The following is a 14582-nucleotide window of genomic DNA, read 5'->3' on the forward strand; positions in this document are numbered from 1 at the left end:
CAAGAAGTATTCAGAACGTTGGATTGGGAACAGGTGGGAGTAAGGGTTAATGGAGAATACCTCAGTAACCTCAGATTTGCTGATGACGTTGCCTTGATAAGTAACTCGGGGGACGAATTGCAAAGCATGCTTTCCGCACTGGGCGAACAGAGTAGAACCATGGGCCTGAAAATTAATATGCAGAAAACTAAAGTAATGATCAATAACCCCGGGACAGCACAGCAGTTTGAGATAGATGGCGAGGCAGAGGAAGTGGTAAGCGAATATATATAACTTAGGCCAAGTTGTGACCCCACATCCCAACCATGAGGCAGAGATAATTAGAAGGATCAGAATGGGGTTGGGTGCATATGGCAGAAATTCTCAGATAATGAATAGCAGCCTACCATTGTCGCTGAAGAAGAAAGTGTATGACAGCTGCATCTTACCGGTACTCACCTACGGGGCAGAAACTTGGAGGCTCACTAAGAGGGTTCAACTTAAATTGAGAACGACTCAGCGGGCAATGGAGCGGAAAATGATAGGTGTAACATTAAGGGACAAGAAGAGAGCGGAGTGGGTCAGGGAGCAGACTGGTGTTAAAGACATATTAGTAGAAATTAAGAAGAAGAAATGGACATGGGCAGGGCATGTAATGCGAAGGCAAGATAACCGCTGGTCATTAAGGGTAGCAGAGTGGATCCCTATAGAAGGCAAGCGTTGCAGGGGGCGGCAGAAAGTTAGATGGGTAGGTGAGATCAAGAAGTTTGCGGGGATAAATTGGTCACAGTTGGCACAGGACCGAGGTAATTGGAGAATAATGGGAGAGGCCTTTGCCCTGCAGTGGGCGTAGATAGGCTGGTGATGATGATGATGATGGTATGTTCGCCACTACTTATTTTGAAGTAACCGACACGGTATCAAGGGATAACTGGTGACAGGGAGTACAACTTTCTCATTCCAGGGATACCTAAATAGGTACCTCTGTTTCTAATTTTAAAAGGCTTTCTAAAATGCAAAACTAGCTTTGAGACCCATATTACCCATTTGGGTACTTTGCGTTTTCTGCTCTCCGCAAGAGATGCGCCATATGTCTTATCGCGGCTGCTTCATACAGAGCCAAAGATGTCTTCCTCGATCCCGCATGGACGCTTTCGCACTCGTGGTAAGTATAGCTTTAGTACTTCGCTCCACTGCACTTTTTCAAAACTTGGTGGCTGCGATCACAAAGCTGAGACACTAAAGCCATTGCTGTGACATGTTTTGTGCGAGTTTTGAAAGAATCATAGATACAAGGTGTTCTTGCATTTCCTGATACACAATTGGGTACTTGGGGATTGCACAAAGTATCTCATCGATGAAGAAAGCCAGCCTATTTTGGAGCAGAGTGATAGTGATTTGTCCGGCGGCGATGTACCAGAATGGATCGACAACTTCGCACAATATTCAGGCGAATTCGATGTGGAATGCAGCAAATCTGACCACCTTGATAACTAAATGAACCAGAGCAAAACCCCACGCTGCCTGTAGAAAACTGAAACGTACGAAGTTTTTTATCTCAACTGTTTTGCCGCGTGCATGAAAATTTTGCAATAGATGTGCTCTTTCATCTATACTAACTTGTAGAATTTTTATAGAAAATCTTTTTGTTTTGTTCAGGTTCACCATCGTAAACCTCAGCAGTGAAGTCGGAACTGATACCAGCGCGCACGAATAAAAATGGACTTACAAGTACTTTCGATGTACTTACAGATTTTGGGTTGAATGTGCTGCTCAGCAGGATCTGTACTGTGCTCATGAAAAAGGGCGGTAGATCGAAGGTGCGGTAGATCGAAGAGAATCTAGGCCACTCAGCGCGACAATGTAGCGCGATACGAGGAACACATCGGGGGTGTAGACCTGATGAATAGCTATGTGGCTAACTGCAGGATCTCGGTGCGTAGTAAAGAATGGACGGTGCACTTTTTCACTCATTTTTTGGAGATCGCCACCTGCAACAATTGTGTGCAGTACCTAAGAGACTGCAAAGTGCTCATGGCTCCTGAGAAGGATAGGCTCAATTTGCTGAGCTTCAAAACAAACATAGCTAACAAGCTCATCAAAGCAGTCATACGCAGTTCGAGGAGACCGACATTGAACGCAAAAAGCAATGAAGAATCCACCACACCAAAGAGACCCAAGGTGTTTCCTCTAACATCGGACGAGGTCCGCTTCGACCTGGCTGGACACTTTTGTGAGCATGCTAAAATCAAGTTTCAGGTGTAGTGTCGAAACCCTCAGTGCAAGCGGAAGTCGCCAGTGATCTGCCGGAAGCGCGGCGTGTTTCTTTGCCTTTAAAGTAGCAACTGTTTTTTACAGTTGCATACTCCTTAAGTTCCAGTACCCACTTTGGTACCAACAGACCAACTACCTGCTTTCTGGTTTTTTGCAACAGAAAATTTTTTTTATGTGTCTTTTGCTCTATTTTGTGTCCAATAAACACGTTTCAAAGAAAATGTTCAAGAATTGTTGTCTCAGGACTGAGGAGGATAAAGAGGAGCGCCGAAGATGACCTCTCCAACGGGCCGTTAATCTCCCTCACTCGCGGAGCACAGTGTACATGGCGCGACGAATTGGTGCTGTCACTCAACGTTCTCTGCGCGCCGGAGAATGCTCACCCGGCGGGTCCCATTTCGTCGGCTTTGTCGTCTGCTTCAGCGACGGTTGTTTTGGCGCAGCTTCACGTCCTTTGAGAGCCTACGACGCACGGGTTGATGACCCTATTCGACAGGACCTCCTGCGTAACCGCTACCTCACGAAAGGAAGTTTTCGTACGGCATAGATACTTCAATGATTGATTTCCAGGACGGGAAAACGGAATATAGGGACCACATGCGGACATCTCGCCAGTACAGAAACGCTACGTTTTCCGCACTGTATGCTACAAATGGGAGTAGTCCCGTAAATTGGTCAATACAAATTCGGTTGTGTTGTACAGTTATCACAAATTCCGACAGAAGACAGCTAGTTATGACAAACAGCAATATAAAAGTGGTCCCTATTTTTTCGCCATTTTTAAACTAAACTACTCCCTCAAACTCGGTATGAATGCTAACCAGTCAGCTGATTTATCGAATCGCTTGCGTATTTCTGCGTGTGCAGCACGGGGTGTAGCCCCGATATTCTTCTTTCTCTTTTAGAACTCCATAAGGCAGTACACATTGCGTTATGGGTACTGCATACCACACTACTTTATAGTGCACTGCGCTCCTGTGATACTACATATCCAAATAACCGAAAGCGGCCGGAAGTGTGGCCGGAAGTTCGATCTACCTCTAGAACGCATGTAAAATGTGCAGTGCTGCTTCAAAAATGACGATTGGGGCTATGTACTTCTGATGGCAACACTAACTTTGAAATCACGTTAACTAATTGATTTGCATGGACAGTTGCTCTGTTCTTCAGTTAGGATCAATCTAGAGTATTCTGAAAGAACCACGGCTGAGAACACTGGGGGCGCTTGGAGGCATATTTCCTTATCACGGCTCCACGTCACTTGCCCCCTCCTGATCCCTCTCCAAAATGTGAACAGTTACAGACCCTCAACTGACTGTCGACCTGTTAATTCCGACACGCAGATACGACATGCAGGGGGCAGACTTCCGTCGATGCCACCATGAAATACAGGGGGGTAAAGCGAGCTCCGAGACCGTACGAATCGTGGGCGCTGACATGATACAATTTCCATGGTTGCCAGATCAATTGTGTTCAGTCTTCTAAAAAGTTGTTCCGTAATTATTTAACTAAAACAAAAAATTGAAGCAAAATAGTTACAAATAATTGCTTCAGTACTTAAAACTAGCTTTATAAAAAACTTTTAGTGTAATTAAGCTCTTATTAGCGGTGAAAGAGTAACTGTGTAGTTCAGTTTTGGTTTCGATTTTCTTTAAGTGTGCTATGAAGTGGCGAGGCCCTTGCGCCTGACTTTCGTAGTGTGTGTGTGCAGTCTTCAGCTCAGATCTGCGTGCGTGCAAAACGAGTACAACTCGGATGCACGCGCTGAGCAAGTGCGTCCCCGGGCGCTTGCGAGGCTGTCATTCTTTTTTCACGTTAAGCACTCTATCTATTGCCCCTGAACTGACGCCGGAACAGCGATTCTGATCTGACCTTGACTACCGCAAGTTCACTACAGGCTACGGAGTGGCAGCCAGCGATCGTTCCCGTTGGAAGAGAAATAAAAGGAGCTTTTATAATCGTTCGGTTCCAGTTGTTTTATTCATGGAACTTCTTACAGCACTTCGTGCTTCGAACTTTCGCGCAAACGTTCGTGAAGGTAGAACGAAAAAATAGGTAACGAAATGCGGTTTCTTTTTTAATCAGTCAATGTTCTCTCCTCGCGCGCTCTGTGAGGTAAATTACTGCCATTCAATACTGCGCATTCAGTCCCGCAAGCTTTCCCTTTGAAGTGGTGGAAAGCAGCTAGAACTTGACTAATACAGACAGAAAGGAAAACGGGACATGCCGCGGACTATATTTCGCATACTCCCTTGGCATGCATTCTTCCACTCCGTTGGCATGCGATCGACGGCGCTCTTTCGTTCCTGTGCTTCAAAGCGCCGCGACTCACCGGAAATATCAGCGTTGGCCCATGCAATGTCTTTTGTGTGTGTGTCAATATAGGTTTTACATTGAGCTACACTACACTTCGTTTGAAAAGGATTGAGCGACTCGCAAAATGTTACAGAACGGCAAATAAAGCGGCACAACGCAAAAATGCACGGAGATCATACGGAGATTCATTTTCTGTGCACCCAGTACGGATCAGCTGACTCCTTGGCGTCCTCGCGCATGCGATCAGTCGCATTCGAGCTTGCGCGCAAGTGTTGCGTGAGCGTTGCCACATCTTGCTCAAATAGTCTCAGTACATACAAGTCGCACGTACGCTAAACCGAAAACACGTCGGTTACCTACCCACAGGAGATAAACTACGCAATGCTGTCGACGCCGCCTACACAAAATCCGCCTGGCCAGCGGTCCGCCATGTTACAATTTCTCCCGGCATGCTTCGCTAGCCGGACGCGGAAACACCGCAGTAGCACGTTGCCAGATTACAACCCATCGCTTTCGCCGTTTTTAGTAAGCAAAAGCTCATCTGGCAACGTTCAAATCGTTGTATCATGTCTGCCACCGTGTGTCGTACGGTTCCAATGCATTGGCTCAGCGGCGCGCTTTCCCTCTAGAGTATATTATCTCTATGATGAAATACGATAGCGACAGGTGTGGATTTAAGCACATGTTACAGATATATTTTATATTAAATTTAAGTCAATTTAAATCTAATTAAAAAAATCACGCATTCACTTCTCATGATAGAATATATTTGTTTATCCACCTTAGCTTTTTATTCTAGAACAACATAGTTTCACAAACCAAGTCATCAGAACACAGTGCTCAGCAATGCATATGACGTTATATGCTGGCGGAATCGACAAGATTGCACGACCGCACAGTGAGAGTGAACATCGGGACCTAAGTTACGACACGGGTTAAAACAAAGATAGGGTTCGGAATTGTTTGATCGCGTAATCCCGCTGACTGCGCCTTTCAAAATTCATTGCAAGGCGGCAGCCGTAAATTTCTTCTGTGGAAATGTACGCATCATTGCCGCACTCCTATAGGTTGCGGACGAGCATCGTAAACGTTGTTTGGGAACAGAACAAGCATAAATCGTTAAGCACGTGGCAGCATAGCGGGAGAGCAAAACAAGGGCGATATTCGCGCTTCATCGCTCTACCGTAAGGCGAATAAGGCTAGAGTGCTTGTTGCAGTGTGCGATATTACTTTGACTCATTTCTAGACAAAGGCTTATCTAGCTGTTGTTCCGGCGTTATTCTTCTCTTAGTTCACTTGCGCTAGAAAACATGTCCTTAATATTATTATTTTTTAGGAGGCGGTTGAAGCGAGGGTCTTGTAGATCATACAGCATGGTTTAGCGACCGCATTGACTTTCGACAGATACCGTGCGCTTAAGTATGTTCCGAACTTTTCTGTCCAAACCGAGTGAAGGAGATAATTTTACACTTCTTTAGCACGGTTTCAATTTGGAACACAGATAATAAACTAAATACCTGCAAAACGTGGCCCTCCTATTATCTGCCAGGACCCTTTAGGAATTCTCGAAGTATATCTTTCTTAGGCATAATCCTGAATGGGTGTGTGGAATAGAGTTGTGTGATGTTTCCGAGCTCTCTAGTTTCTTTCCTCGATTTTGCATTCACGCGATTGATACTGCACTTGTCATACTGGCCTCGTTTGACGAGGATACTGAACTCTAAGGGGGGAGTTATGTATATTTATTCTCGCAAATCCCTATTTAATATTTATTTTCGCTGTAATAATTAATATTTATTCCCTATTTAATATTTATTATGTATATTTATCTCGCAAATTCGTAACGCAAACTTTCTAACCAGAGAATAACGGATACATTTTTGTTGAACTGGTCCTTCATTGATCAGATGAGCCTTAGGCACAGCTGACGCAGTACTATGCAAACCAAGCACGGCGTCAGAAACACTGCCAAATAGATGATGTCCCGATCGTTGTATTTCTCAACTTCGCCACTAGGAGCATGACGGCCTAGAACCCCCGGTTTATGGGTGCCTGGACCCTGGCAACCCTCGCCCCCCCGCTTGCGCCCCTCCCCCCCCCCCCCCCCGAATTTTAGCCCTTCTTACGCTCTAAGCAAACCGTCAGTAGCACAAGTGCGTGAAGGGATTGTGTGGCTTCTAGCTTGCAAATTATCCGGACGAGTGCAGTCGCAGTAAGACAAAATGCACGAAATCAGAAGTATTGCCTGTGAGCATTCATTGATCTATTCTTTCATTTTTTTTACTTGTGCGAAGGCGTAGAAAAGAATAGAATTTTGAAGAACTAGGTGTAAGCCTTGTTTAAATGCATTGATGGAGTGCTTGCAAAAAGATTGAACAAATCACTTTGTAAAATGTACAAATGGATGCACAGCCTCGTGAAATGCAGAATATATACAGCTTCTTTAGCGCTGGAGGGTGTTCTCATTCAATAAATGACGTGCAGTATAGCAGAGCATATCGAAAAAGGCTCGCGTATTACTACCAAATAAGCTTCGACACGTTGTTAAAGTGTCACAAAAAAAAGAAAAAAAGACAATTAAGAGCGTAGCACACCCTGGGCGAAAACTCACACTGCTGAATAGTGCTAAGCACCATTATTATTCCCACTCTTATTGCCAAACTCCACGCCTCGACTCCATTGAATATTGCTATTAATATAAAAAAGACAAAACTGAAAACATGTACTCTCTCAATGTTGGAGGCTCTTTTCTTCCATACCTAGGCTCTGGTCCGGTTTGTTGATGACGAAATCGGCGGCCGACGAGACGACTCCATGCACCAGCAACACCGGAGGCCTCATTGTTCGCGTGCCATTGTGCACTCCGAAGGGCATCCTGTCGATTTCTAGGATATAGTCGTCTTCGGTTGTCACGTGATGAACTTGAACTTCGTATCCCCTCTTTGACATCAGACCAGCCTGCGCACATGCAAGACGGGGCAAGTCATTTGTATATTCCTCTCTCACCAAGAATTTTTCTTCGTAATGCTCTAAATGATCGGCTGAAAGCGAAGGTGGTTTTGTCCCACATTTATGCAACACCTTGAGTGAGGGCGACAAACGCCTGCAGGGATGTAAACCAGTCCGACAAGAGATATCTTGTCCAGGCTGTAGCAAAAAAAAACATGTCTGTTACTACCGTCCGCGATATTTTAACAGCGAATCTGTTAAGCACGTGGTCATTGCGCGTGCCCGCAGTCAATAATATCAAGGAAATGCCGAGCGCCATTGACCGCGTGCCTCGCGGCGACAAAAAAAAACCGAGAAAATGCCAAGCGCTCTGCGTGCGTTCCTCGCGGCGACCGCCCAGCCTCCCAGGCGCACGTTTGTCAAGCCAAGAATAACTACTCAGGGTGATTGGCCAAGATTAACCGAAAAAATCTCCGGCCTTCGCCGTAATCGTGGTAACACTGGGTCAGAACGAGAAAGACATATCATAGAGTACGCCCCTCCAAGGAAATGGCCAATGATTAATACTTCCATAAAATGAAAGACGCTCACACGTATACAGCAATGATTATGGAGTAAAGGTCGTTGCGGGAGCGAACAAGAAGCAAATCGGCAGCAATCTTAGACTTAAAACCGTCGTGATGGTCGCGAAGGTTGCGCACGGCTTTGCTACCTTCAAGTCTTACGCCTTAGTGTGAGCTTCCGTCATTTTTTTACAGAACGTGAAATAGCAAAAAGAACACTTCCGCCGAATGCAACGATGCACGTTGTCACCTTCTTGGTTCATGCCGTAGTCATGCTGACGCAGTGCTGGGGGCGAAGGCTCTGTTGGCGTTTTTAACTGGCTCAAGATTGGCCGAGGTTGTATAACCATGAGGTCCTGATTTTCTCTAGATATATCAGTTTTTATCTCCGCTCCTTATTTGTGGCATTTTGTTTGCCCTGTTATACATTGTTCATACGTACTTTTCCAGTTTTGTGTTCTTTTTTGCCTGAATACAATCACCCCATGTGGAGTAGCAATGTCCGCCTTTCCTGGGGCTAACCTTCTTTGCCCTTAATAAAGTTTTACCCTCCCTCCCTCTCTCCCTTCCTCCCTCCCTCTCTCTCTCGCGCTGTCCGTATTACGTTTATTGCAAGTGGCGCAGAAGGCCCGAAGAGAGCTTTTATCGTCCTCGGTCGCTCTGTGGCTAACTAGTTGTGCTTAGCCAGAGGTAGCGGGTTCGATAGCGGCAGCGGCCGCAACACTTATGGTTTAAGATAATTATATGTGGACGCAATAAGAACACTCATCTGGTGGCTTTAAAGCTTCGTGAGCACAACGTTCGGTGCCTACAAGAATGCTATTAATAAATAAAATGGCACATCTTACGCCAGTGGTGCAAGGCTCCGAGATGCTTTGCATCACAACATAGTTCCCTTCGGGGAGAAGGAGTAATTTTTTTGGCACAACCGCTTCATCTGGTTTTCTTCTTTGCAGTGGGAGAACAAAGCTGTCCCAGCTTCACAGGAACAGAGAGCACTATAGGTACTCTGTACCTATTAGCCACTTTTTTTCAAATGATGGGCTACACTGTGCATGTATGGTACCACTACTAGCGTCGCACCTTAATTTTGAAACACTTTTCTGCGTTTTTCCTTTTGTCTTTTGGAGGAATGTTTCACTCACCGTCGCCAGGATCGTACATGGGAGCCTGCATTGGCCAACCGGACACTTGGTTTTTCCTCCATTTTGTGCCATCACGACTTTACAAGAGAAGACTCAAATCACATTGCAGCAATACCTCTTTTCATGGTCTTTGAATCCGACGACTGATAAGGTAAAAGATCATTTGCAACTCTTGCAACCAGGAGGTTCTTGGGCAATAAACTCTTGCAATAAACAGGTTCTTGGGCCATCCCGCTTTGATATAAACTTCTTGTATTGTTGCCAAAAAATGCCTCCGGCGCAACGCTTCTTTCTGTGATTAGGAAGCCGACTCTGAAGATGTTTCGTTTATAACGCTCCGTCTACGACACGCTTGATAGCAGGAAGAAACTTGAGTGATTTATTTTAAAATAAAACAAGCAACTATATTGCGATGACCAGTCCCTTATTGCTGACCGTTGTAGTGTGGTAATTACTGTCCCGAGAAATATTTTCGCGAAAGCTTGGCACGGGGAGGCAGAAATTTCGATGGGCACATGAGGTCAAAAAATTGGCGGGAATAAACTGATCGCAGTTAGCACGGGACCGGGATAATTGGAGAGCTATGGGAGAAGCCTTTGCCCTGCAGTGGGAGTAAATAGGCCGATGATGACGATGATGATGATTATAGTATTTATTGCTAGTACTGGCGCAGCAGCTTCCTGCGAACGCATAAGCGTTATTTGTCGTGAAGGCATTTGCGAAACACAACCCATTCAGCATGCTGAACTACTTGTATTAGCCTTACATATTTGTCTAAATCATCAATTAGAGGTTACAAAGGTATCTTATATGTCTTGTAGGATCATCTAATCTTGGCAACAAGTATGTTTAGGTTTGCGGCTTGACAAAAAGAGTTCCGCTTTCCTTGCATTTTCTTTGGGGAAGGCAATTGTGAATCGCAATTGTGAATCTCAATTCCCTGATTAATTTTTTCAATTACCTTTGGTCATCCAAATAGGTTTTGGTACATTTGGTTCGCAAATGGTAGTTGAAGGGGTTCTAAGAAAAGGAAGAAACAAGGTTTAGTGTTCATTCAAATGGTTGGACCCACGAATCCAAGAAAAAGATACTGACTCTAAAGCAACAGATCAAACTAATTACACTTGAGATCTTATTGCCGTGCAGGAGGGCACAAAGACTGGCGCCATACATGAAGGTATGCCTTAGTCTACCTTAAAGAGAAGCACAAGCGTGCGAGCACTTCGCCTACGTAGTCGGCTTTAAAGCAATCAATTAATGTTGAGGGGAAATGAAGTTGCTTATTACATTCCTTCATTTGTGATAGCGTGAAAAGCTGGCATAGAGAATGTTCTCCATGAAAAGGTTGTACTGCGTATAACCCTTTATTTCTTTTTTTGTACCTATGTTTTCGTAGCTTGCCTTTTTGTGAATTTCTCATTTGTACCCTCCTGCCGAACCTAACGGGGGATTGCAGTATCCATAATTAAAGAAGTTCAGGTGACATCTGCATTTGGATGTTAAGATGTAAGACGTGATAACGTGTCTTTGACTCCAAGGGAACATTTTCCAACGCAGTGTCTGTATTTCCAATCTATGCTTCACGGGCACTGAAGATGAGTGAAGAGAGAAAGATTAGCACGGACGGTTTTGAATCCACATGGCCCGGCAGATAAAGGCCCTCTGCGCTTCTGTGGCTTGAGATGTGAGCGTCAAAGCTTGCGGTTGCGGGGTGTTGGACAGTTTGAATGAGACTGTGTCAATTTCAGTGTCTCAAAGTGTTTATGGTCTGATGCGTACGCCGGACTGAACATTCTCGCCTTTTGCGGAGAGAGAGAGCGAGACAGGGAAGATCTCTGCAACAGAAGAAGGAATTGGAGGTTAGGAAAAGGGGGTGAAGCGATGGTAGGCAGCTCAAGGGTGGAAACTGAAGTCTAGGGCGCCGTATGCAGCAGCTCCTCCCCTTGCCCCCTTATCAGTTCCCGCTGATTTTGAGGTAACGAGCTGGTAAAAGCTGTCTTCCTTTCCTCAATAAAAAATGAATTTTCTAATGTTTTCTCTGTTCTTCCTTGCGCATACCCTTGCACATGGCAAGGTTTCATTGGAAGAGGGTGAATGTTTAACCGATTTTAGCAGTTTAAGGTAATGCGCGATGTACCCACCTAACATCATCGCCCACGTTGAATGGTAGATACTTGTGTTGGTTTACCCTCTACACAGCTTGCGATTTTTTGGCATTGGTACCCCCTTGAAGCAAGGGAAAAATTGTGTTCCTAGGTACAGCATGGGGTGACGCTCTTGGCGTTTTTCTTGGAGGGGAGTGCGGTAGTCAAGGTCGCGAGGAGTACGATATGTGGGTTCACGTGCCTCTTGGTCGGTGCATCCTTCTCTTCCAGCCCCTTGTGTCCGGGGGTCCAGGAGACGTTAACTTTCTGAATTGTGAAAGCGAGTATCTTACCGAAGCGGTTAGGTGTATTCTGCATGCAGAAAGCCCTCCAATGCCCTTTGAGAGTCTGTAGTGATATTTAAACTTCTATTCGATACGTCTGCCTGTCGGATAGCCAAGAAGATGTCTCCAACTTCCGATTCTTTGCTGCTGTATGTGGAAGGGCCATGTATGCACAAGGACTAAGTCGTCAACTGCGGCAATTGCTGCCTTGTAGTATTTTTGTCAATGCCGGATTGGTTTTATTATTTTAGAACTTTCCTCAAATGAACTTGATCCTACTATATCGGCTGTTCGTGCGTAGGCTTCGACTTCTGTTTTTGATAGAGGAGAGTTATTATGACGAGTCGCTAAATCGGTGGCATGTCTGTCATGGCGCGCAGTCGTTTCTTTTTAGAAGGGTAGCCCCTCCCGATTTTGTTTTTAAATCTGTTTTCCTGTTACATCCTATTGCTAGGAGAGTGGCTTCTCTGATGTCTTGAAAAATCGTTGTGAAGACAACATTTTAGGGCGTATTTATCATCTTTATAATCATCAACAACATCCTAGTTATGTGGACTGCAAGTCGAAGCGCTCTCCCATTGACCTTCCACTCTCTTGTCCTGCGCTGCCCAAGTCCATTCTTTGTCTCTTAATGTTGTTATTTCATGCCTTCATTGAGTTAATGGGCTTCTTCTTCTAGATCCGTATCTGGTTGATCATCTTGTTCCCCTCGGGGTCCACCTATTCTCAGTTCATCTAACGGTCAGAATTTCGAAGTTGAAGACTGTCGTATATGCTGCCCTGATGATGGCGTTTCTTTGATTTTCTTCGGTGGGGGGCAAATATGTGGTAGAGCATAGCTCTGTAATATGCGGCTTATGATCAGTGGCTGTATGAGTCTTACCGTTTCTTCTGCTTTCTTTCCTGCTCTTCTCTATGTTAAGCGTTTTGTGATGTGGGCAAATGGGTAAATGTTTTCTCCTTTTTGGTGATTGTGAGTTCGGCTCTCCGATTGAATCTGCAGCCACGCCGAGCTTCATACGCGACTGTTAGCTGCGAGGACATCCTTACCTATTTTAGGATGATTCTGAACTTTGTCGCGTGGAGCCCTGCGTCATTTGTCAAATCGGGCTTGCAGAGGAGACACAACCACGGGAATATTGAAACGTAATTTGGAAATTCACGTGATGAGTGCCTATATATACGTGGTTTGCGTAGCTTATCCCTCCATCGAGGCCTTGGCTGACCCCTATAGCCTTTACGGTTTACTGCCGGGCCAGAGAGGGGAAATGGAGAGGGGGAAGTGAACGAAATCTGGGAGGAAAGGGCGGGCTTAGCTCACACTCTATAAACGTGGCTGGAGATGCGTGGCAGAGGCCTAGTTATGCAGTGGGCGGAAACAGGCTGGTAATGATGATGATGACTGGGTTTAATTTTACTTCGTTTCTTCTCGTAATCAATGCCTTCGTTGATTTCTGACACACTGGCGTCAATCTTTTGCCCCTCTTTTACATGGGTGACCCACTGTTGGTGCCGGCATCAGTTTGGTGGGAAACGCGCCGGGGTGGCTCAGTGGCTAAGCCACTGCGCTACTGAGCCCGAAGACGCGGGTTCCATTCCCGGCCGCGGCAGCCATTTTTCTGACGGATCTTCAAAGCGTCTTCCTGTGGAAAGACGCTTTGGTGCGATGGCGTCAGTTGCGGGCACGGCTGGCGAACGTGTCGTTGGATTATGCTATCACTGACTTGGTGGTGGACTAAATTCATTGCGCAGGCGCGGCGCCTGCTGCAACTGCGTGTCCTTTCTTCCTTCTCCGCCGTAGTATCATTTTCCTCCTTTACATATTTCAGGTGCCCCTGCGCCATATTGCAGAATCAGGCCACCCTCGAATCTCGCTGCTAAGTTGTAGCTTCGGGGTGGCAGCGGAGACGTATTTCTGTGCACGCTTGATGGGCACGGCTGATATCGGACGGCTAGGAGCCACGGGGAAACGTAAAAATCAGCTTAATAACGCTATCGCCTAATAACCAAGAACGATACAACCACTGATTACACAAGGATGCAGCTGTCAAACCGCTGACATGACAAACTATGTCGATGAAACATAGATACCAAACAACCATTTTCCCGCGAACTCAGTAAGGGAACATTTTTTTTAGTTGGGACGTTAAATGTTTCAAGGTATTTCAACGCTGAGGTATCGAATAATCAAAAAACACGCGGTACTACGTTTGAAAACATCATGTTCATCTCTGAACATGCAGTAAAAACTCATTTGGAAATTGATTGATTGGTTGAATGATTGTAGGTTTTAACACGCCGACGCAACGCAAGCGATGAAACGCGCCGTAGTGGAGGGCTCCGGATTAATTTTGACCCCCTGGGGATCTTTACGTGCGCCGAAACCTGGTACACACGGGCGTTTTTGGTTTTTGCCTCCATCAGAAAAGCGGCCGCCGCGGCCGGGAATCGAACCCGCGTTCTTGTGCTCAGCAGCGCAACGCCTTAGCCACTGAGCCACCACGGCGGGTCTCATTAGGAAATTCCGAAAACACTTTCTTTTCAAGAACGCACCAAACCGTGTTCGTTAGCATGTTTAACAGAAACGTTCACAGAGGGGATTGGTCATGCATGGCACCAGGTTTGAGGACGACTTACCGGACTCAGTTTGGCGTCTTCCTCCACGTCCCGACTGCCACCGAGTAGCCGATTAACCAGTCTTGCGGAGAACACAAGGTGTGGAACTAACGTAAGCACGGCGAGAACCGGCCAACACGTCTTCCTTGCCATCATAGACGACATCGCGCCGTCCCTTCTCCGATGACAACGGAAGTGGAACACGAACCGCCGTTTTATAACCTGAAAAATTGTTGCACTGAATGGGCTCAGTGATTTTATGGTGCTCTTAATGGCTCCCCTCTATCTCGCACGTCTCATGTAAGCATGTGA

At 45.8% G+C, this 14582-nt stretch overlaps 1 protein-coding gene across 1 annotated transcript in view; it reads right to left on the bottom strand.

Annotated features, from left to right (window-relative positions):
- The window catches only part of LOC144143168 (lipase 3-like), a 53926-nt gene that overhangs the window by 26534 nt on the left and 12810 nt on the right, over positions 1-14582 (bottom strand). The window contains exons 2-3 of the mRNA XM_077674969.1: positions 14292-14352; positions 7329-7527 (exon numbers count right to left, since the gene is read on the bottom strand). Of these exons, the coding sequence (XP_077531095.1) occupies positions 7329-7527; positions 14292-14352 (260 nt within the window). The remainder of the gene's footprint in view (positions 1-7328; positions 7528-14291; positions 14353-14582) is intronic.

The sequence above is a fragment of the Haemaphysalis longicornis genome, unplaced genomic scaffold (assembly GCF_048455015.1).
Source record: "Haemaphysalis longicornis isolate Haplotype H1 unplaced genomic scaffold, Haemaphysalis longicornis Haplotype H1 scaffold_6, whole genome shotgun sequence".
In the NCBI taxonomy this organism is placed as follows: Eukaryota; Metazoa; Arthropoda; class Arachnida; order Ixodida; family Ixodidae; genus Haemaphysalis; species Haemaphysalis longicornis.